Source organism: Bubalus bubalis, chromosome 5 (assembly GCF_019923935.1).
Source record: "Bubalus bubalis isolate 160015118507 breed Murrah chromosome 5, NDDB_SH_1, whole genome shotgun sequence".
NCBI classification, from domain to species: domain Eukaryota; kingdom Metazoa; phylum Chordata; class Mammalia; order Artiodactyla; family Bovidae; genus Bubalus; species Bubalus bubalis.
Genome location: NC_059161.1, coordinates 86,381,798 through 86,406,370, shown reverse-complemented (window position 1 = coordinate 86,406,370; position 24,573 = coordinate 86,381,798). Strand labels below are relative to the sequence as shown.

Here is a 24,573-nt window from a genome sequence, read left to right as displayed (position 1 = left end):
AATCAGAAAGATTTCAGCTTGTGTTTATACCTACAATAACCTAATCTTCTTTAAAAATATAGTATAATACCATAAGAAGAATGTAGTCTGGAACTTCTACAAAAGGGCTAAAGAATATAATTCGCATTATCCAGAAGATAAAGATCCTCACTGGTGGACATTAGGGTGCCAAGTACAGTTGCCAGTGAGTTCTCTCTTATAAAGCAAACAGCCTAGCTGACTTTACTTTTTGTCTAAAACTATCACATGAAAATGTTTATAATGCTCATTTATTGATATGGAGTTGGAGATAGTGGGGTCCAGTCCATTTTGTCTTCCTGAGACAACTTTAAATTGTTCTGTCAACTGAGGGTTTGAAAATAAGGTATCTCCCATGTAACAAATGGTTTGTCTAACTCTATCACTGGTGACAAAGGTAACTATAGTCAAAACTATGGTTTTTCCAGTAGTCATGTGCAGATGTGACCATAAAGAAGGACCATGAAGAAGGCTGAGTGCCAAAGAATCGATGCTTTCCAATTGAGTTGTTGGAAAAGACTCTAGAGAGTCCCTTAGGTTACAAGGAGATAACACCAGTCAAGCCTAAAGGAAATCAACCTTGGATATTCTTTGGAAGGACTGATGCTGAAGCTCCAATACTTTGACCACCTGATGTGAAGAGCTGATTTATTGGAAAGGACCCCGATGCTGGGAAAGATTGAAAGCAAAAGGAGAAAGGGAGAGTAGAGGATGAGATGGTTGGATAATATCACTGACTCAATATGAATGTGAGGAAACTCCAGAAGATAGTGGAGGACAGGGAAGCCTGATGTGCTGCAGTCCATAGGGTCCCAAAGAGTCAGACACAACTTAGTGACTGAACAACAACAATAATGTCTAACAGGGTAGCCACATTTAGGTTTCAGGCACTTGAAATGTGACTAATCTGAAATAAACTGAGTTGTTACTATAAAATGCATGCTGCACATCAAAAACTTAGTATAAAAAAGAATGTAAAATAGTTCATTAGTGTTTTCAATATTATGTTTTAATGATATTTTTGAATATATTGTTGAAATTCATTTCAAATATTTTAAATACTTTTTATAATGTGGACACTAAGAATTACTTTAAAAATACATGTCTGACTGATTTTATTTCCAGAACATTATTATTATATAATTCTAAATATTTTTTGCATTGAGCATTTTAGTTGTATTTTACTAAATCTTGGATTAATTTAAGTGTGTTTCCAAAAATTGTTTTGTGTTTTCCTTTATCTAACAGTATAATGGGGCTTCCCAGGAGGCAATAGTGGTATAGAACTCTCCTGCTAATGCAGGGGACATAAGAGATGCGGGTTCAATCCCTGGGTCGGGAGGATACCCTGGAGCAGAGCACAGCAATCCACTCTAGTATTCTTGTCTGGAGAATCCCCATGGACAGAGAAGCCTGGTGGGCTACAGTCCGTGGGGTTTCAAAGAAGGACACAACCGAAGCGACTCACACACAACTGTGTGGTATGTTTTCTGGGGGACAAGGCTGACTATCTTGTTTGGTTCACCTGTATGAAGGCAAAGATAAACTGGATGACTGAGTTGAATCAATAGGGAACACAGGTAGTGAAATGCAATGCTTCATATATCTTTAACATGTTTAATTTATAGATGTACCTTTAAATAAATTTTAGCTAGTTTAAAGTGAAAGTGAAAGTGAAGTCGCTCAGTCGTGTCTGACTCTTTGCCACCCCATGGACTGTGGCCTACCAGGCTCCTCCGTCCATGGGATTTTCCAGGCAATAGTACTGGAGTGGGTTGCCATTTCCTTCTGCAGCTAGTTTAAACAAATATTTAAACTTGCTGATTGACAGCTCTGAAAAGTGAAAGTGTTAGTTGCTCAGTCCACTCCACCTCTGCTAGTCCATGGGCTGTAGCCTGCCAGGTGCCTCCATCCATGGGATTTTTCCAGGCAAGAATACTGGAGTGGGTTGCCATTTCCTTCTCCAGGGGATCTTCCTGACCCAGGGATTGAATCTGGGTCTCCTGCCTTGCAGACTGATTCTTTACAGTCTGAGCCACCAGGGGCAGCTCTGAATTATATGTAAATCAAAACCTCTGGAACAAAAAAGAGACAAAAAGTTATGCTCTCCTCTGAGAAACACAAATAGGGCATACTTAGTCCATTTTAGAAGAGATTACTTCTCTTACATTACATTTACTTCATTTCATAAGGGATAATTTGTTACCTGGAACTGATTAGCATTTGTAAAAAATTTATTTATTGGCTGCATTGAGTCTTAGTTGTTCTATGGAATATGGGATCTTAGTTTCCCAACTAGGGATCCTCTGGTTGGAAGGTGGATTCTTAACCAGTGGACCACCAGCGAAGTCCCTGATTCATATTTTAACTAGTGGTCTTGAAGCTTTAAAATATGAAATGCAAATGGATAAGTAAAACTCAAAAAAATTCTGGGCATTTAAAAAAGAGGGAATGTAATGCAAGGAATTGGTTATACTGGTGAAATAAGAGGGGACAATAGAGACAAGAGATAGTAGAATCACCCAGAGATTAGCATCGGCAAGAAAGCCATCACCAAACTAGGCTGTGGAGATAGGGTAGTAATGATATTAATTATCCTTAGAGTCAGAATCAGAGTCAGTTCCAGGCTGAAACCATGAAGGAGATGGTGCCTGAGGTAGAGAGGAAGAGAAGAAATAACAGCAATTTCTCTCTTTCTCCTACCCTCTAATGTCCTTCCAGAGCCTGCTGGAAACAGGCTGTAGTGTCTGGCTACCTGAGATAAAGAACAAAGTATGGAGAAGATGTGCAAAGATTCTGAACACATTCAAGTCCCAGCCTTGACAGTTTATTCTTTTTGGCACTCAACATCTACTTTCCTCCTACTATGCATTTCTTAAAAAAATTTGTTTTCCCTAATTTTACTTACCTATTTTTGGTTGTGCTGAGTCTTCATTGCTGCATGGGCTTTTCTCTATTTGTGGCAAGTGGGGGCTACTCCGCATTTTGGTGCACAGGCTACTCATTGCTGTGACTTCTCTTGTTTCAGAACACAAGCTCTAGGCAAATAGTCAGTAGTTGCAGCATGCAGGCTTAGTAGTTGTGGCTCCTGGGTTCTAGAGCTTGGGCTCAGTAGTTGTGGTATATGGGCTTTAGTCACTCTGAGACATGTGGAATCTTCCAGGACCCATCAACTTGTGTCCCCTGCATTGGAAGGTTGATTCTTATCCACTGCACCACCACGTTAGTCTCCACCATGTATTTGTTATACAATTGCACAAATTAAAAAAAAAACAGTGATGCAGTATTTTAATTGAATAATATTAAGGATTTTTGTTCAGTTACTCAGTTGTGTCTGACTCTTTGTGACCCCATGGGCTGCAGCACAACAGGCTTCCCTGTCCTTTACTATCTGTCGGAGTTTGCTCAAACTCATGTCCATTGACTTGGTAATGCCATCCAAACATCTCCTCTTCTGTTGCCCCCTTCTCCTGCCTCCAGCATCAGGGTATTTTCTAATGAGTCAGCTCTTTGCATAAGGTGACCAAAATACTGGACCTTCAGCTTCAGCATCAGTCCCTTCAATGAATATTCAAGGTTGATTTCCTTTAGGATGGACTGGTTTGATCTCCTTGCTGCCAAGGGACTCTCGAGAGTACCACAGTTCAAAAGCATCAATTCTTCAGCACTCAGCCTTCATGTTCCAACTCTCACATTAGATCCATATCAGATCTAATCCCTGAATCTATTTGTCACTTCCACTGTATAATCATGAAGGATTTGATTTATGTCATACCTGAATGGCCTAGTGGTTTTCCCTACTTTCTTTAATTTAAGTCTGATTTTGGCAATAAGGAGTTCATGATCTGAGCCACAGTCAGCTCCAGTCTTGTTTTTGCTGACTGTATAGAGCTTCTCCATCTTTAGCTGCAAAGAATATAATCAATCTGATTTTGGTATTGACCATCTGGCGATGTCCATATGTAGAGTCATCTGTTGTATTGTTGGAAGATGGTAGAAGACCAGTGTTTTATCTTGGCAAAACTCTGTTAGCCTTTCCCCTGCTTCATTTTGTACTCCGAGGTCAGACTTAACTGTTACTCCAGGTGTCTCTTGACTTCCTACTTTTGCATTCCAGTCCCCTATGATGAAAAGGACATCTTTTTTTGTGTGTTAGTTCTAGAAGTTCTTGTAGGTCATCATAGAACCATTCAACCTCATCTTCTTCAGCATTAGTGGTTGGGGCATAGACTTGGATTACCGTGCTATTGAATGGTTTGCCTTGGAAACAGAGATCATTCTATTGTTTTGAGATTGTATCCAAGTACTGCCTTTTGGACTCTTCTGTTGACTATGATGGCTACTCCATTTCTTCTAAGAGATTCTTACCTACTGTAGTAGATATAATGGTCATCTGAATTAAATTTGCCCATTCCAGTCCCTTTTAGTTCACTGATTCCTAAAATGTCAATGTTCACTTTTGCCATCTCCTGTTTGACCACTTCCAATGTACCTTGATTCATGGACCTAATATTCCAGGTTTCTCTGCAGTATTCTTCTTTACAGCATAGGACTTTACTTTCACCACCAGACACATCCACAACTGGGCTTCATTTCCATTTTGACTCAGCCTCTTCATTTGCTCTGGAGTTCCTTCTCCACTCCTCTCCAGTAGCATATTGGACACCTACTGACCTGAAGGGTTCATTTTTCAGTGTTATATCTTTTTGCCTTTTCATGAATGGATACAGATGATGTCGATGTCATATACAATGTAATATTACTCAGCCATAAAAAAGAACAAAATGCCATTTGCAGCAACGTGGATGGACCTGGATATTGTCAGGAAAAGGAAGGAAAGAAGTCAGAAAAAAAAAAAGGAAAAATATCATATGACATTACTTATATGTGGAATCTTAAGAAAATGGTAGAAATGAAGTTATTTTAAAAAGATACACATGTAGAAAACAAATTTATGATTAGCAACTTATAAGAAGGGGCAGAAAAATTGAGAGATTGACTTATATCCATTATAATATATAGAATAGATAATAAATTTGTATGCAGGTCAGGAAGCAACAGTTAGAACTGGACATGGAACAACAGACTGGTTCCAAATAGGAAAATGAGTATGTCAAGGCTGTATATTGTCACCCTGCTTATTTAACTTATATGCAGAGTACATCATGAGAAACACTGGGCTGGAAGAAGCACAAGCTGGAATCAAGATTGCTGGGAGAAATCTCAATAACCTCAGATATGCAGATGACACCACCCTTATGGCAGAAAGTGAAGAACTAAGGAGCCTCTTGATGAAAGTGAAAGAGGAGAGTGAAAAAGTTGGCTTACAGCTCAACATTCAGAAAATGAAGATCATGGCATCTGGTCCCATCACTTCATGGGAAATAGATGGGGAAACAGTGGAAACAGTGTCAGACTTTATTTTGGGGGGCTCCAAAATCACTGCAGATGGTGACTGCAGCCATGAAATTAAAAGACGCTTACTCTTGGAAGGAAAGTTATGACCAACCTAGATAGCATATTGAAAAGCAGAGACATTACTTTGCCAACAAAGGTCCGTCTAGTCAAGGGTATGGTTTTTCCAGTGGTCATATACGGATGTGAGAGTTGGACTGTGAAGAAAGCTGAGCGCCGTAGAATTGATGCTTTCGAACTGTGGTGTTGGAGAAGACTCTTGAGAGTCCCTTGGACTGCAAGGAGATCCAACCAGTCTATTCTGAAGGAGATCAGCCCTGGGATTTCTTTGGAAGGAATGATGCTAAAGCTGAAACTCCAGTACTTTGGCCACCTCATGCGAAGAGTTGACTCATTGGAAAAGACTCTGATGCTGGGAGGGATTGGGGGCAGCAGGAGAAGGGGACGACAGAGCATGAGATGGCTGGATGGCATCACTGACTCGATGGACGAGAGTCTGAGTGAACTCCGGGAGTTGGTGATGGACAGGGAGGCCTGGTGTGCTGCGATTCATGGGATTGCAAAGAGTCAGACACGACTGAGCGACTGAACTGAACTGAAGGGCCCACTGTATCACACAGGGAACTCTACTCATCACTCTCTATTGATATATATGGGAAAATTTTCTTTAAAAAACAGTGGCTATATGTATATGTGTAAGTGATTCACTTTGCTATATAACTCAAACTAAAACAACATTGTAAATCAATGATATTTCAATAAAAATTTTAAAGTAAATAAAGAAATTTTCATGTCTACTCTCCTTCCTTGAGTGAAGCACTATGACCCATCTTGGGTTAAAGTAAGAAAGTGTTTTTGAAGGCTAGAATGAAAACACAGTAAAAAAGAAAGCCTTAAGAGATAGCTGCCCATACTTAACAGTCAATATCATATTTCTTTCTCAAATTGTCTAGGACTTTTTTAGTCAATCATACTTCACTTTCACTTTTCACTTTCATGCATTGGAGAAGGAAATGGCAACCCACTCTAATGTTCTTGCCTGGAGAATCCCCGGGACGGGGGAGCCTGGTGGGCTGCCGTCTATGAGGTCGCACAGAATCAGACACGACTGAAGTGACTTAGCAGCATAGTATAAAACTATGATGTAATCACTAATTTTGCAACAAACTATCAATCTTTCTATTCTTGAATGAGTGGGAATGAAATCATATGCAGGGAGGGAAGAAAAGGGACAGTTTTAGAAAGCAGTCATTAACAGCTATTGTGTGTGCAGTTACGGACTGAAAAAAGGCAATAGTGTGTAACCAAATATGCACATACAAAACAAACAAAAAAACCCAAATCTTAGAGGAAAGAATTTCATGGAGGACTGAATGAAAAGAATAAAATTTGAGAGAAATTCAGTTCAGATGAGGTTGAGAACAGTCATCGTCACCAAAGAGTAGAAGGTTATGAGGACCAGAGCAGTGGTGTTATTGAGGAGCTTGGGGGTTGAAAAACGGAATGCGAAGGATTCCACGTTCTGAAGGGTTGTCACGGAAGGAACGCAGGCAAACTCAGACATACATAAATTTAGTGGGTGATGAGTCAATGCAATTAGGACTATAATATAGTTCATTAAATGGAGAGAGGAAATTCATATTTGGGGAGTTCATTTATTTTCCAAACAACAACTTCATGGATTACAAGTGTAAAGTAATGTCATTACATTTTACCAAAGCTTGGATCATGGGGATTGGATTAAGTAGGTTTCAACGGTTTGACTTCAATAAATGGCATCCAAAATCTAATCAATCAACTTTTCCAAATCTAATCATGTGCACCTATAAGGGCTAATAACTCTATAGCTTGTTAAGAAATGGGCGTGGTCCTCAGATCATATATAAAGCATCCAGCAAAGATCCAAGCTCTTTTTCTCCAGACGTCAGAGCTGTTGTGTTTGGAGTTGGCTGGTCTGTAGATACTTTTGAGTTTCTGCCACAAGAAGGTGAGTACCTAAACTCCAACCTGAATATAACAGAGTTACTTACTGCATAAGACTGGAAAATTTCATTAACAGAACCCAAAGGTGAATTTGATGAAGGTACAATGATTCTTCTATGTTCAATTAAGTAAACTGTAATGGTAATTGTGGACAAAAAATATTTTTTTAAATTTCAACAGTAATATCTATATGTGAGCACTGAATCAAGCATTTATTCCATGTGAGATTTGTAGACAAATTACTTATTTTACTCACTCTATGTCAAGTCACTTCCTTACAGATTGGGGGTAAAAATAGAAAACTGGTTAGCATTGTTCAGAAGATTAAAATAGTTATATATTACACATGTGTAATATCATGTATGAAACGAGTTGCCAGTCCAGGTTCAATGCACGATACTGGATGCTTGGGGCTGGTGCACTGGGATGACCCAGAGGGATGGTGTGGGGAGGGAGGAGGGAGGAGGGTTCAGGATGGGGAGCACATGTATACCTGTGGTGGATTCGTTTTGATGTTTGGCAAAACTAATACAGTGTTTCAGGTTTAAAAATAAAATAAAAGAAAAAATAAATAAATAAAATTATATAACTATTTTATTTATTTATTTTTTATTTTATTATTTAATTTATTTAAATATTTATTTTATTATTTAATTTATTTAAATAAAAATAAATTATTATTTAATTTATATAGAAATTTTCCAGTCTTATGCAGTAAGTAACTCTGTTAAATTCAGGTTGGAGTTTAGGTACTCACCTTCTTGTGGCAGAAACTCAAAAGTATCTACAGACCAGCCAACTCCAAACACAACAGCTCTGACATCTGGAGAAAAAGAGCTTGGATCTTTGCTGGATGCTTTATATATGATCTGAGGACCACGCCCATTTCTTAACAAGCTATAGAGTTATTAGCCCTTATAGGTGCACATGATTAGATTTGGAAAAGTTGATTGATTAGATTTTGGATGCCATTTATTGAAGTCAAACCGTTGAAACCTACTTAATCCAATCCCCATGATCCAATGAAATTGGATCTAATGAATTGGATCTAATGAAATTGATCTAATCCAATGCCTAGAAATAGTAAGCAACACGTATTAGGTTCTCCTATTATTTTCATATTATCATGATCATTAATGTTATCAGTATAGAAGTGATTATATTCATAATGAATTCTTTGCCAGTTTCTAGCCCATTCTAAACTGAGCTTACTGTATTTCCTCTTCATCAAACTCTGTCCTTATTTGATGGACATTTTAGTCCATGGCGTTAGGTTCTATACTACTGAACATTTTGTGGTCATTGATCAGAAGTCTGTAATGGCCCTCTCAATAATTTCTACCTATAAATATAACTGCACACATCACTGCTCATAATTTTTCCAAAGGCATCTTAAACCTGATGTTATAATTGTTTAATTAAGCAAGGGTTTACTTTCTGTCTCTTTTGACCAGAGCTAAATTTTCAGCCTTGGAAAGAAGTAGCCTGTTACATTCAACTTCTCATAGACAGGGAAGATAACAAGAATCGTGTAGTTAAACCAAATACTTAGTCACAATGTGTGATAACTGAAATTATATCTTCATGCCCACTTTCCTTTATCCAAATATTTTCCATTTAAATATTTGTCTTAATTAAATCTTTAATTTAATTAAAGATTAGATTGGCTCTTGTTCAAGCAAGCAGGTAGTTTTCTTAGGTTTGGAAGATGACACCAATATTGAAAATATCTGTTGCAGATATTTTATCTGTAATATTAAGTTATTTAATCATTTTTATTTTCCACTACCTTTTAGGTCATTAGATGTGTTTAGGTCTTAAAAGACATTCCTAAAAACATGAGTATTTATAAAACCCATAGAACTCCTAAAGTGTTCAACATGATGTATACATTTCATAGACTTTACAAAGAAGAGCATGAGTTAAATGGGCGAAATTAATCAGAATACCTTCTTGTAAAGATCATACTTGTTACCTTTTTAAAACCATTAGTTTGCAGTCTGGAATTGAAGTTTTCAGAATGGATCCAATCAACCAATAGGGACTCCCAAGAAGTGGCATTTGTCAAAGAAAGAAATATTAGAAACAAAGAGGATATGAAATTGCTTACATTAACTACAACTCTGGAATTTCTAGTGTAGACAGGAAACCTTGTGTACATTCAAACATTTTTCTTTTGTTTTAAAAACCAGCTGATTAATTTTTAGTGATTATTGTTGTAGCTTGAATGTTCACTAGTTCAAAATATGACCAACTCTGATGATCTAAACTGATTTCAGGAAAAATAGTTTTCCTGAACTAGATAAAACATATTTTTTTTTATTTCTTTTTGTCTTAAAGGAAGGAGTTTTACTATTTAAGTTGGAAGCAAACACTGAAATGTTTATAGTTTCAGAACTTCAAAATTAAAGCCAGCATTGATTATATTAAGTTTAAAATGTTTGCAAACAATTTTACTTGTCTTTAAAAGAAGCACATGTTATACTTCAAAGCAAAAGAGAACATTAGCGTAGAGATGAAGTGTGTGCAGGTTCAGGATCTAGTCAGTGAGTCATGAAGAGCCAGAAAGAAAGATAGAGACAGACTGAGAATACATATGTACTTCTAAACCAATCAGCTAATAAAAGTAACTCTGGAATCATCCTAACATTTACCCTCTGATCTAATCTTTAGCTTTTCCATGTAATTTAGGTATGACTGAGATCATGGTTTATTTTATACAAAAAAAGATGTTAGGGGCTCTCTATCTAATTTCATCATTTGTATCAAACCATGATCCCAACCTCTCTGTATTCAACATTTCTAGATTTGTATTGGGGGGTAAGTAAATATGGAAATTAATTAGGAGTTCAAGACAAGACTTTGTCCAAAGGATTTATTTTCCCTGATCAGGGCAGAAGAAAGACTTTCTCTCTCTTGTACTCTCTATTTCTCTCTTTCATTTTTAGAAACATGGATTCAGACACACTGGAAGCCTTCCAGAGTGAACTCACCTGCTCCATCTGCATGAACTGCTTCTTGGACCCCATCACCATAGACTGTGGGCACAGCTTCTGCCGTCCCTGTCTCAGCCTTTGCTGGGAAGAAGGCCAGACTCCAAGGAGCTGCCCTGAGTGCAGGGGAATAGCAGAGAGCCCTGATTTCCAAACCAATATTGTCCTCAAGAGGCTGGCTTCCCTTGCCAGACAGACCAAAGTTGACCACGACCACAGCTCTGAGGAGCAGATCTGTGTGACACACCAGGAAGCCAAAGGCCTCTTCTGTGAGGTTGACCAGACCCTGCTCTGTGGGCCCTGCTCTGAACGCCCCGAGCACGCAGCTCACAGCCACAGCCCAATACACAGGGCTGCTGAGGAGTCCCGGGTAGGTGATGCCTCTAGAGCAGTTTGGGATCTAGAGGCTCCTAAGTCAGAGAGGAAGACGAGGATGCTGTGATGGTGGTGGGGATGGAGATAGTGGAGGTGGGATTTCTGAATGTGGATCCTCACATATAATGTGTGCTCTCAGTGTTGTTGCCCAATTGTCCACACATGTAGAAATGCAGCATCCCGGGAAGGGTGGCGCCAGGGACACAGGCTTCTGATGGGAGCTTGAGGCTTTCTTACTTGCGCTGTATTAGAGTCTGAGTGTCAATTTCTTAGGAAAAGGATTTCATCATCTTTTAAGTTCCCCCAATTCTCTAGTATGCGTTTCTGTCACTTTAACACTGAAATGTTCCAATCAAATTAGATTCAGTGGGAAAACAGGACCACAGTACTCTAACTCAAGATTTCTGTGTTACCAACAACTGCCTTTGCTCATGAATAAGGGGATAAAACTTATGATGTCATCTTTCATGTCACTAAATCTCATGGGTATTTTTCAGGAGAAACTTCTGAATAGAATGGATTATTTATGGGGAATGAGAGAAAAAGTGCAACTCATTCTGACTCAGGAAGCTAAAAAAGCTCGGTCATTTAAGGTAAGAATAAAAATATTCCTATTTATTTGTATAGATATTGATAGAATGCTAGCTTAGATGTTTAGGTCAATATAAGTTCCCCTTAAAGGATATTGGTCTCTTTTTTGGAAAAGTATTGTTTTCAAATGACCTATCAGTAATCACAATTAGAACAGGCCTATGCATTCTAGTTCGAAGAATACTGGTATGTAGGAGAACCAAAGCATGAAAAGCATGCCTAGGCCAATTTTGAAGGTTTGAATGAATGTTCTCAGACTTGAAGTATAAGACAACATTGCACTCAGTGTGACTGAGAAGGAGAGGAGAGTAGTACCTAGAGGGAAAACAGAGCATATTTTAAAAACTTTACTAAGTGGGATTTGCCTCATAGAAGAATACTTGGAAAAATCAGGGAAAGAAAAAAAGACAAAAACAACATTCAGGTTAGAAAGGAAATAATTGATAGAGTAAGAACCCTGAGGTTTTGGAGAAGACTCTTGAGAGCCCCTTGGACTTCAAGGAGATCCAACCAGTCCATCCTAAAAGAAATTAGTCCTGAATATTTTTTGGAAGGACTGATGCTGAAACTAAAACTCCAGTGGTTTGACCACCTGATGGGAAGAACTGACTTATTGGAAAAGACCCTGATTCTGGGAAAGATTGAGGGCTGGAGGAGAGGGGGATGACAGAGGCTGAGATGGTTGGATGATCACTGACTCGATGGACATGAGTTTGAGCAAGTTCTGGGAGTTGGTGTTGGACAGGGAGGCCTGGCGTGCTGCAGTCTATGGGATGGCAAAGAGTTGGACACAACTGAGGGACTGATCTGAAGAACCCTGAAGAATCCTCCTAGGAAGAGAGCCTGGGACCACTCATATTGCTTGATTTATACACAAACAGAGACTAAGCACTAAGAGAAAGGATGGACAGGAAGGACCAACAAATATTCAAGACTTTTTGATGTGTTAGGCAAAAATTTTTCAAGAGCTTTTTTGATGATATTTGGGAAATAATATTTGAGATTTTCTTTTGAATGTGAACATAATCAATGCTTTGAATCCACTATCCCCTCAGAAGTTTGTGGCCTTAAGGAAAGAGATGATCAAACTTGAATATCAGAGGATGCATCCAATGCTCCAGGGGGAGGAGCAACTGCACCTGGAGGCCCTGGAGCGAGAAGCAAACGAGATTTGTCACCGACTCAAGGAGAGTGTGTTCACATTGTCTCAGTACAGAGAAAGTCTGAAAGAAATGTACAGAGAGCTGACTGAGTTGTGCCACAAGCCGGACATGGAGCTGCTCCAGGTGAGAAAGGAGGGTTTCAGACAGAGAAACACTCTTCTGGACGAGCTGCTGTGCCACTGAAATGTTCCCTGCATATGCTGTTACTCTCAGCTAAGGGATGGTGCTCCCTGACCCCCATTATTGCGTTTGTCAAATCCCCTGTTTTATCATATCATGGTAATCTTAGGAAGATTTTTGCCCTTTTTCTAGCTAACATAGGGCCAGATATGTTCGGTTTGATCCAGAGTACTATTCAGACAGATGATCCAAAATCAGCAATATTCTGTGACCAGGGGTCAAGTTAACTTCTTGGAATAAATCTCAGTAGATGTTATCCTAAACCTCTGTCACTTGCTGTTATCCCAAACTTAGTGCAGACATTAAGGTTTTGCCCATTTTCTAAGCAAGATTGTCAGAATTGGTCATTAGTTTCAAGGCACTCTAGAGTTCGTCTTATATGGTTCCCATTTTTGCTTTAATTGTTATCATAGATGGTGAGATCGCTCCTTGGGAGTGGCATGGGCAATGAGTGACATTGGAATCCTAGATGTGGCTGCATCATTGAACACACTCTTCCTGGCCTCCTTCCTTCCTTAATGTGCCCCGAGGAAGCCCATCATGTTTTACTTTAAGCTCTGTTATTAAGATGGCTTCTGATTGTTCCTTAGAAGAGAATTAGAAAAACAATACGTTATTGAACAATCAGGAATAGTACAGAAGATGTGAAAGGACAGAACTCTCATGATTAACATCATCTTTTTTTTTTTTTTTCATTGCAGGCCTTGGGAAATGTATCAGAGATGTGAGTATAAATTAATGATTTTTAATTCTGATCAACTTTCTCTGTTTGATTAAGTGGGTTACACATTTCTTTCTTGGTACCATTGGAAATTGCTTTCAGCTCCTCCTGAATATCTAAATTCCAGAATGCAAAGTCTCTTATTGAAAATGCATAGTATTTGCAGATATCTTATAAGCATGCTCCCATACACTTTAAGCCATTTGTAGACTACTTATGTGTGTGTGTTTGTGTGTGCTAAGTTGCTTCAGTCCTGTCCAACTCTTTGTGACTCTATGGACTGAAGCCTGCCAGGCTCCTCTGTCCGTGGGATTCTCCAGGCAACACCTAATAGATAAATGCAATTTAAATAATATGTAAATAGTTCATTGTTATTTGGCATTTTCAAGTTTTACCTTTTGGATCTTTCTTAAAGTTTTTTCTAAGCATTTTCCATTCAGAACCAGAGTGGAGGGATGGTTGGAGTGATAGTTTGAGAATATGGAATTGACATATATATGCACTAAGCCGTGTCTGGCTCTTTGTGAGCCCATGGATTGAAACCCTCCAGGCTCCATGGAATTTTCTGGGCAAGAATACTGGAGTAAGTTGGCATGCCCTACTCCAGAGGATCTTCTTGACCCAGGGACCAAACCCATGTTTCATGTCTCCTTCATTGGCAGGCGGGTTCTTTACTACTAGCACCATCTGGGAAGCTCACAATAAACTTTAGTGAAGGGAATTTTCTAAGCTATCAAAAAGGAAGCACCTACCATAGGGAGTTGGAAGACGAATAAGAGAGTGAAGAGGGAGATTCCCTAAGAATGGAAAAAAGTGCTATGATTTTGTTCCTAGGAGTAGCAGTGACTCAGCCTGTTTCATCACAGCAAGCCCTCTTGTACGCAGGACCTCAGAGGGAGGGCTTCCTCGTGTTCTCTGGGATACTAGGCTTCCAGGACCAGGGAAGCCAGGCTTGAATTGGATTCCCTTGCTGGGCTGACAAGAGCAAAGCTGTCTCGCTCAGTGAACTCTTCCTTGTGTTAATAGAATGTATCCTTGATGACTACTTGCTATCTCAAGTCTCAAAGGAATTTCCTGAATTTTCTGGTCTCTGTAAACTGCCCAGGATCTTTGCATTACCTGAGATGGAATAGAGGGAGGGAATGAAGTTCAATGAGTTGAAAACTGAAATCATGTCTTGGAAGAATGGGGAAGTTGCAATTTGATATAACTTACATTTAGAAAAGAATATAGTAACATTTTTATATTCCCAAGTGTGTAGAATATAATACATATGCAATTAACCAAAAAATAAGAGAATTATGACAACATATACAGGAATAATTTTTTTTTTTAATGTTCATATGATTAGCCTTTGGCCTTGACATATATTGATGTCATTTGTTACAGGACTGACTTGGTAGAGATGCAGAAGCCTCAGTCAGTGAACCCAGAGCTCACTTGTTGGCCTGTCCCTGGAATCCTAGACATGCTGAACAACTTCAGAGGTAAGAGTCATCCGTGTGGTGATCAGGACTGTGTTTCATGAGAGCTTCCTAGGAAGGAACTTTCTTCTCTTATTTTACTTTTTCTGACATCAAGTTAGTACATAACTTTACAAAGTTGCTACATATTTTCTGCCTATATTAATACGATTGCAGTTGAGCTTTGCAACCTACAGTTTACTGACGATTTAAAGCCAGACATATATTTATGTCATAGACAGAGCAAGAAAAGAACAACCAGGTTGCTCATGTGATTACAAAGAAATAGAATTTAGTTTTGTGATGATCAATTAATCAAAATATCAATCAATATTTTGTTTACTCAGTTATTTCACTCTTGAAAGTTAAATATGTCCTTGCTGGGTTCTAATATGCTCTATATTATAACTGCCTTTATAAAAAACTGCATTGTAAAAGAATATTTGCTATCAGAAAAAATCAACAAGAAAGACTAAAATGGCTTAAGTAGAATGATTGTATTGCTATTGGATCAATCTCAAAACAACTGAAGGATATGTGAACATGGTTAGCCAGAACATACTTTTATTTATTTATTTTTAATTTTTAAAAAATATTTTATTTTATTTGTTATTTATAAAATAATATTTTTATTTATTTGTTTTTACTTTACTATATTGTTTTGGTTTTGCCGTACATCAACATGAGTCCGCCACGGATGTACAAGTGTTCCCCATCCTGAATCCCCCTCCCACTACCCTCCCCATACCATCCCTCTGGCTCATCCCAGTGCACCAGCCCTGAGCATCCTATATCATGGATCAAACCTGGACTGGTGATTCATTTCACATATGATAATATACATGTTTCAATGCCATTCCCCCAAATCATCCCACCCTCACCCTCTCCCAGAGTCCAAAAGACTGCTCTATATATCTGTGTCTCTTTTGCTGTCTTGCATACAGGGTTATCATTACCATCTTTCTAAATTCCATATATATGCTTTATTATACTGTATTGGTGTTTTTCTTTCTGGCTGACTTCACTCTGTATAGTAGGCTCCGGTTTCATCCACCTCATTAGAACTGATTCAAATGGATTATTTTTAATGGCTGAGTAATATTCCATTGTATATATGTACCACAGATTTCTTATCTATTCATCTGCTGATGGACATATAGGCTGCTTCTGTGCCCTGGCTATTATAAACAGTGCTGCAATGAACATTGGGGTATACGTGACTCTTTCAGTTCTGGTTTCCTCGGTGTTTATGCCCAGCAGTGGATTGCTGTGTCGTTTGGCAGTTCTATTTCCAGGTTTTTAAGGAATCTCCACACTGTTATCCATAGTGGCTGTACTAGTTTGCATTCCCACCAACAGTGTAAGAGGTTCTGTTTTCTCCACACCCTCTCCATCATTTATTGCTTGTAGACTTTTGGATAGCAGCCATTCTGACTGGCGTGAAATGGTCCCTCATTGTGGTTTTGATTTGCATTTCTCTGATAATGAGTGATGTTGAGCATCTTTTCATGTGTTTGTTACCCATCTGTATGTCTTCTCTGGAGAAATGTCTATTTAGTTCTTTGGCCCATTTTTTTGATTGGGTCGTTTATTTTTCTGGAATTGAGCTGCAGGAGTTGCTTGCATATATTTGAGATTAGTTTTTTGTCAGCTGCTTCATTTGCTATTATTTTCTCCCATTCTGAAGGCTGTCTTTTCACCTTGCTTATAGTTTTCTTTGTTGTGCAGAAGCTTTTAATTTTAATTAGGTCCCATTGCTTTTATTTCCAGTATTCTGGGAGGTGGGTCATAGAGGATCCTGCTGTGATTTATATCAGAGAGTATTTTGCCTATGTTCTCTTCTAAGAGTTTTATAGTTTCTGGTCTTACATTTAGATCTTTAATCCATTTTGAGTTTATTTTGTGTATGGTGTTAGAAAGTGTTCTAGTTTCATTCTTTTACAAGTGGTTGACCAGTTTTACCAGCACCACTTGTTAAACAGATTGTCTTTTCTCCATTGTATGTTCTTGCTTCCTTTGTCAAAGATAAGGTGTCCATAGGTGCATGGGTTTATCTCTGGGCTTTCTATTTTGTTCCATTGATCTATATTTCTGTCTTTGTGCCAGTACCGTACTGTCTTGATGACTGTGGCTTTGTAGTAGAGCCTGAAGTCAGGCAGGTTTATTCCTCCAGTCCCATTCTTCTTTCTCAAGATTGCTTTGGCTATTCGAGGTTTTTTTGTATTTCCATACAAATTGTGAAATTATTTGTTCTAGCTCTGTGAAGAACACTGTTGGTAGCTTGATAGGGATTGCATTGAATCTATAGATTGCTTTGGGTAGTATACTCATTTTCACTATACCGATTCTTCCAATCCATGAACACGGTATATTTCTCCATCTATTTGTGTCCTCTTTGATTTCTTTCACCAGTGTTTTATAGTTTTCTATATATAGGTCTTTTTTTTCTTTAGGTAGATATATTCCTAAGTATTTTATTATTTTCATTGCAATGGTGAATGGAATTGTGTCCTTAATTTCTCTTTCTATTTTCTCATTATTAGTGTATAGGAATGCAAGGGATTTCTGTGTGTTGAGTTTATATCCTGCAACTTTACTCTATTCATTGATTAGTTCTAGTAATTTTCTGGTGGAGTCTTTAGGGTTTTCTATGTAGAGGATCATGTCATCTGCAAACAGTGAGAGTTTTACTTCTTCCTTTCCAATTTGGATTCCTTTTATTTCTTTTTCTGCTCTGATTGCTGTGGCCAAAACTTCCAAAACTATGTTGAATAGTAGTGGTGAGAGTGGGCACCCTTGTCTTGTTCCTGACTTTAGGGGAAATGCTTTCAATTTTTCACCATTGAGGATAATGTTTGCTGTGGGGTTGTCATATATAGCTTTTATTATGTTGAAGTGTGTTCCTTCTATTCCTGCTTGCTGGAGGGTTTTTATCATAAATGGATGTTGAATTTTGTCAAAGGCTTTCTCTGCATCTATTGAGATAATCATATGGCTTTTATTTTTCAATTTGTTAATGTGGTGTATTACATTGATTGATTTGCGGATATTGAAGAATCCTTGCATCCCTGGGATAAAGCAAACTTGGTCATGATGTATGATCTTTTTAATGTGTTGTTGGATTCTGATTGCTAGAATTTTGTTAAGGATTTTTGCATCTATGTTCATCAGTGATATTGGCCTGTAGTTTCCTTTTTTGGTGGCCTTTATCAGGTTTTGGTATTAGGGTGATGGTGGCCTCATTGGATGAGTTCAGAACATACTTTTAGAAGCTCCCAAATTATTCATTTATGCCTTTTCATAAAATTTTGGACCTTTGAAAATAATTGGTACAGAATATACCCCAATAAATGTCCATATGATAGTAACATGTCATCCACATGTTTCATGGTATTAAAGACAAAGGAGGCCTGGTGTGCTGCGATTCATGGGGTCACAGAGTCGGACACGACTGAGCGACTGAACTGAACTGAACTGAAAGACAAAGGAAATAAACAATTTCTAACAAAAGAAAAAAGAATGTTTAGGTTAGTCCTGCAGCAAAGTATCAAGAGACTGATATTAAATCAGATTTCACACAGTTCTTCATATGTCTTTTTTTCCTTTTGCTAGTTGATTTGAGGTGTTTCTATATGCTGTTGCTGCTGCTACTGCTGCTAAGTCACTTCAGTCGTGTCCGACTCTGCGACCCCATAGATGGCAGCCTACCAGGCTCCCCCGTCCCTGGGATTCTCTAGGCAAGAACACGGGAGTGGGTTGCCATTTCCTTCTCCAACGCATGAAAGTGAAAAGTGAAAGTGAAGTCGCTATATGCTGTAGATACCAATAATAATTATTCTTCACAGAAAACCAGTCTGAACTTCATCTGCCCTTTGTTTTTTGTTTCCTTGGAGGAAGGAAAATGAAAGAATTTATTGAGTCGAGAGATTCTATCTCTCATGACATGGAAATCCCAGTTGCTGACCTGATTTTTGTTCTCTCTGCAGTGGATAACGTTCTGCATCAGAAAATGACCTTTCATAATGTGAGCCTTTCTGAGGATAATACAAGTCTGATGTTTGGAGATGACGACCATGGCGTGTCCAGACAGCCCCAGGGTGGGGAGAGTTTTGTGGCCTGGGGAGCTCGGGCCTTCACCTCCGGCAGGCATTACTGGGAGGCGGATGTGACGCAGTCCTCCAACTGGATTCTGGGAGTCTGTAAAAACATCTTGACAAGTGATACCAGTATCAGCATTGATTCTGAAGAAGCATTTCTTCTCTTTTATGTGAATGTGAATGATCATTATAGTCTCTTCACCAACACTCGGCCCTCAGTTCAGTATGTGAAAAGGCCTCTGGGTAGGATTGGCGTGTTTCTGGATTATGACAATGGAGGTGTGAGCTTCTATGATGTTTTCAGGAGTTCCCTCATATATAGTTTCCTTCCTTCCTCCATCTCCTCCCCTCTGAAGCCTTTCCTTTGCCTTAGGTCTCCATGATTTTCCCACTTCTGGGACCATTTATTGAAACAACTTCTCTGGGAATATTGTCGCCCTTAACCTCATGTGAGGCCACAGGATACCTGACTGTCCGAGAACATTGTTACTTAAGGTAACATAATGATTGTATGTTTACAAAATGGCATAACCATGCTCTATGCATTAATTTGTTAATTAAACTTTCTTTTAATAAAAGTTTTTTATGGAATATTTAATAGAATATAATCCATTGCCTTTCTTCCTTTTTAAGTAACAATTCTATTAAACTAAAAATTATATACCATAAAGATCACTGCATTTAAACCACATGATTCAATGTCTTCTAGAAATATATAAAAAAGTGTGAAACCAGAAATATCTAATTCCAGAACATATCAATCACCCCCCCAAATTTCCAATGCCCATTAATGTTTACAAACTCTCTAAGCATATACCATCTCATCATAACATTGAGCAAACTTTCCTCAAATTAGTAGATAATTTTAGTACTTGATGGAAATTTCCAAGAAGGAAAAGACGGTATTTATCTTTTGTGGTGGTTTAGTCGCTATGTCATGTCTGACTCTTTTGTGACTCCACGGACTGTAGCCCACCAGGCTCCTCTGTCCATGGGATTCCCCAGGCAGGAATACTGGAGTGGGTTGACATTTCCTTCTCCAGGGGATCTTCCCAATCCAGGATTCGAACCCGGGTCTCCTGCATGCGAGGCACATTCTTTACTAGCGGAGCTATTAGGGAAGCTCTAAAATACTTTACTTATTTGTTTGCCTGCACTAGGTCTTAGCTGTGGCACGTGGCTCCAGAGCAGGCAAGGTCAGTAGCTGCAGCACGCAGGTTTAGTTGCTCCGGGGCAAGTCATCCTAGTTCCCTGACCAAGCGTTGAACCCGCCTTTGCCTGCATTGTGGGGAAGATTCTTATCTACTGATCCACAAGAGATGTCCTAAAATAGAATTTTACAGTAGATATTTTAAACCTCAAAATAATTGAATTTTTTGTGAATCTGTAAATCAGTTTCCTCTCTTTTGTTGACATCATCCCTAGCATTTTATGTCTATTATGTTATATATTTATCTTTTATGTTTTCACTATCCAATGCAGTATATAGAATACAAGTATTAGGTGGATCAATGAAAAATGCCTGAATTAATGAATTCATATAAATATGTATTAGTCCACCATTGACAAGGTTTTCTAAAATGTAGCTAAAGTAATAGACTGAGCTCAACACTTCACATTTAGTAAGCAAAATAAATGGGCTTCACTAAGTAACAAAGTAATTAGAAGAGACCATTTGAGCACAGGTTAGAAAGTGCTGTTCAGTGGTGTAATCCTATCTTCTTTTGTGATGATATGGTGGAAAGAGTGCCCTTAGAAGTCAATGGAATCCAAACAGAACTGCCATACGACTCAGAAATCCCACTGTTGGGCATAAACACCGAGGAAACGAGAACTGAAAGAGGCACGTGTACCCTGATGTTCATCACAGCACTGTTTACAATAGCTAGGACATGGAAGCAACCTAGGTGTCCATCAGCAGATGAATGGATAAGAAAACTGTGGTACATATACACAATGGAATATTACTCAGCTATTACAAAGAATGTATTTGAATCAGTTCTAATGAGGTGGATGAAATGGGAGCCTATTATACAGATTGAAGTCAGTCAGAAAGAAAAACACCAACACAGTATATTAAGGCATATATATGGAATTTAGAAAGATGGTAACAATGACCCTATATGCAAGACAGTGAAAGAGACACAGAGATAAAGAACAGACTTTTGGACTCTGTGGGAGAAGGCGAGGGTGGGATGATTTGAAAGAATGGCATTGAAACATGTATATTACCATATGTGAAACAGAGCGCCAGTCCAGGTTCGATGCATGAGGCAGGGTGCTCAGCGCCAGTGCACTGGGATGACCTTGAGGGATGGGATGGGGAGGGTGGTGGGAGGGGGTTCAGGATGGGGAACACATGTACACTCAGGGCTGATTCATGTCAGTGTATTGCAAAAACCACCACAATATTGTAAAGTCATTAGCCTCCAATTAAAAAAAATTTGTTTAATTAAAAAAAAAAAGTCACTGGAATCCAAAAAGCAGGAAACCATATCTGAATACGATATATATGGAAATGTAATAAAAGTATACAGTTCCACATTGCTGACCCTAAAATATTCTTTCCTTTTATAGTAGCCTCTAAACATGATGGAAAAAGCAAGAGAGTTCCAGAAAAACATCTATTTCTGCTTTATTGACTATGCCAAAGCCTTTGACTATGTAGATCACAATAAACTGTGGAAAATTCTGAAAGAGATGGGAATACCAGACCACCTGACCTGCCTCTTGAGAAACCTATATGCAGGTCAGGAAGCAACAGTTCGAACTGGACATGGAACAGACTGGTTCCAAATAGGAAAAGGAGTCTGTCAAGGCTGTATATTGTCACCCTGCTTATTTAACTTCTATGCAGAGTACATCATGAGAAACGCTGGGCTGGAAAAAGCACAAGCTGGAATCAAGATTTCTGGGAGAAATATCAATAACCTCAGACATGCAGATGACACTACCCTTATGGCAGAAAGTGAAGAGGAACTAAAAAGCCTCTTGATGAAAGTGAGAGTGGAGAGTGAAAATTTTGGCTTAAAGTTCAACATTCAGAAAACAAAGATCATGGCATCTGGTCCCATCACTTCATGGGAAATAGATGGGGAAACAATGTCAGACTTTATTTATCTGGGCTCCAAAATCACTGCAGATGGTGATTGCAGCCATGAAATTAAAAGACGCTTACTCCTTCAAAGGAAAGTTATGACCAACCTAGATAGCATATTCAAAAGCAGAGACATTAGTTTGCTAACAAAGGTTTGTCTAGTCAAGGCTATGGTTTTTCCAGTGGTCCTGTATGGATGTGAGAGTTAGTCTGTGAAGAAAGCTGAGCGCCAAAGAATTGATGCTTTTGAACTGTGGTGTTGGAGAAGACTCTTGAGAGTCCCTTGGACTGCAAGGAGATCCAACCAGTCCATTCTGAAGAAGATCAGTCCTGGGTGTTCTTTGGAAGGAATGATGCTAAAGCTGAAACTCCAGTATTTTGGCCACCTCATGCGAAGAGTTGACTCATTGGAAAAGAGTGTGATACTGGGAGGGATTCGGGGCAGGAGGAGAAGGGGACGACAGAGGATCAGATGGCTGGATGGCATCACCGAGTCAATGGACGTGAGTTTGAGTGAACTCCGGGAGTTGTTGATGGACAGGGAGGCCTGGTGTGCTACAATTCATAGGGTCACAAAGACTCGGACATGACTGAGCGACTGAACTGAACTGAACTGATACATGATGGAATAATGGTGAAGAAATTGTCAAATGAATGTTCTGTTTCATAACACCAAGCAATCATATTCCCACTTCGAATCCTCTATTGACAATCCTGACCCAGTTCTAAGCTCCTCTCCCATAAAGCTAATCACACCTTGGTGATTAATATACCCTGACACTATCAATTTTTGAAATGCTTTTGTAAGTGAAATCACATACCATATACTCTTCTTTGTGTAGTTTCTTTTCTTTAAAATTATGTTGGTGAGATTCATCCACTTTGTTGCATGCAGTGTTTTTATTATTTTGTTTCATGATAGTTCTCTATGAATATACCACAGTTTACTCTCTCTACTACTGAAGAACATGTTCATTTCCAATTGAGTGAGCATAGATACTGCTATCATGAAGACATTATACATATCTTTGTATTGAAAGAGAAGTGATACCCAGTGTGTAACTAGGAGTGAAATAGTTGACTCGTAAAGCGTATACTTAACATTTTTCCAAAGAGACTACATCAACTTTCATACTTTTAAGCAATCGATGATTGCTTTGTTTCCTCCAATTTCTTGATAACATATGTCATTATCTGTCTTAATTTCTTTTAATTTCATGGCTGCAATCACCATCTGCAGTGATTTTGGAGCCCAGATAAATACAGACACTGTTTCCACTGTTTCACCATCTATTTCCCATGAAGTGGTGGGACCGGATGCCATGATCTTCGTTTTCTGAATGTTGAGCTTTAAGCCAACTTTTTCACTCTCCTCCCTCACTCTCATCAAGAGGCCTTTTAGTTCCTCTTCACAATCTGCCATAAGGGTGGTGTCATCTGCATATCTGAGGTTATTGATATTTCTCCTGGAAATCTTGATTCCAGTTTGTGCTTCTTCAAGCCCAGCGTTTCTCATGATGTACTCTGCATATAAGTTAAATAAGCAGGGTGACAATATACAGCCTTGACATACTCCTTTTCCTATTTGGAACCAGTCTGTTGTTCCATGTCCAGTTCGAACTGTTGCTTCCTGACCTGTATATAGGTTTCTCAAGAGGCAGGTCAGGTGGTCTGGTATTCCCATCTCTTTCAGAATTTTCCACAGTTTATTGTGATCCACACAGTCAAAGGCTTTGGCATAGTCAATGAAGCAGAAATAGATGTTTTTCTGGAACTCTCTTGCTTTTTCCATGATCCAGTGATGTTGGCAATTTGATCTCTGGTTCCTCTGCCTTTTCTAAAACCAGCTTGAACATCAGGAAGTTTTGAGCAATACTTTACTAGCATGTGAGATGAGTGCAATTGTGCGGTAGTTTGAGCATTCTTGGCATTGCCTTTCTTTGGGATTGGAATGAAAACTGACCTTTTCCAGTCTTGTGGCCACTGCTGAGTTTTCCAATTTGCTGGCATATTGAGTGCAGCACTTTCACAGCATCATCTTTCAGGATTTGAAATAGCTCCACTGGAATTCCATCATCTCCACTAGCTTTGTTCATAGTGATGCTTTCTAAGGCCCTTTTGACTTCGCTGAATTCCAGGATGTCTGGCTCTGGGTGCCTGATCACACCATCGTGATTATCTGGGTAGTGAAGGTCTTTTTTGTACAGTTCTTCTGTGTATGCTTGCCACCTCTTCTTAATATCTTCTGCTTCTGTTAGGTGCATATCGTTTCTGTCCTTTATTGAGCCCATCTTTGCATGAAATGTTCCCTTGGTATCTCTAATTTTCTTGAAGAGATCTCTAGTCTTTCCCATTCTGTTGTTTTCCTCTATTTCTTTGCATTGATCACCAAGGAAGGCTTTCCTATCTCTCCTTGCTATTCTTTGGAACTCTGCATTCAGATGCTTATATTTTTCCTTTTCTCCTTTGCTTTTTGC

General features: G+C 38.8%; 1 protein-coding gene across 1 annotated transcript; it reads left to right on the top strand.

Moving 5' to 3' along the window:
• The first annotated feature begins 7,317 nt into the window (after nt 1-7,317).
• Nucleotides 7,318-19,602, top strand: LOC102406679 (tripartite motif-containing protein 64-like). Its single transcript, XM_044943410.1, has 7 exons — nt 7,318-7,501; nt 10,365-10,779; nt 11,282-11,377; nt 12,431-12,661; nt 13,420-13,442; nt 14,829-14,926; nt 18,889-19,602. Exons 2-7 carry the CDS (start codon nt 10,369-10,371, stop codon nt 19,380-19,382), a joined length of 1,353 nt encoding a protein of 450 aa, XP_044799345.1. The 5' UTR covers nt 7,318-7,501; nt 10,365-10,368; the 3' UTR covers nt 19,383-19,602.
• Nucleotides 19,603-24,573: the final 4,971 nt, after the last annotated feature.

What these genes read in the sequence shown, in the direction of transcription:
- LOC102406679 (XM_044943410.1), top strand. Translation starts at nt 10,369, where the DNA reads ATGGATTCAGACACACTGGAAGCCTTCCAGAGTGAACTCACCTGCTCC. An exon ending in CGGACATGGAGCTGCTCCAG is followed by an intron (nt 12,662 to 13,419) that starts GTGAGAAAGGAG and finishes TTTTCATTGCAG; the next exon opens with GCCTTGGGAAATGTATCAGA. An exon ending in CATGCTGAACAACTTCAGAG is followed by an intron (nt 14,927 to 18,888) that starts GTAAGAGTCATC and finishes TTCTCTCTGCAG; the next exon opens with TGGATAACGTTCTGCATCAG.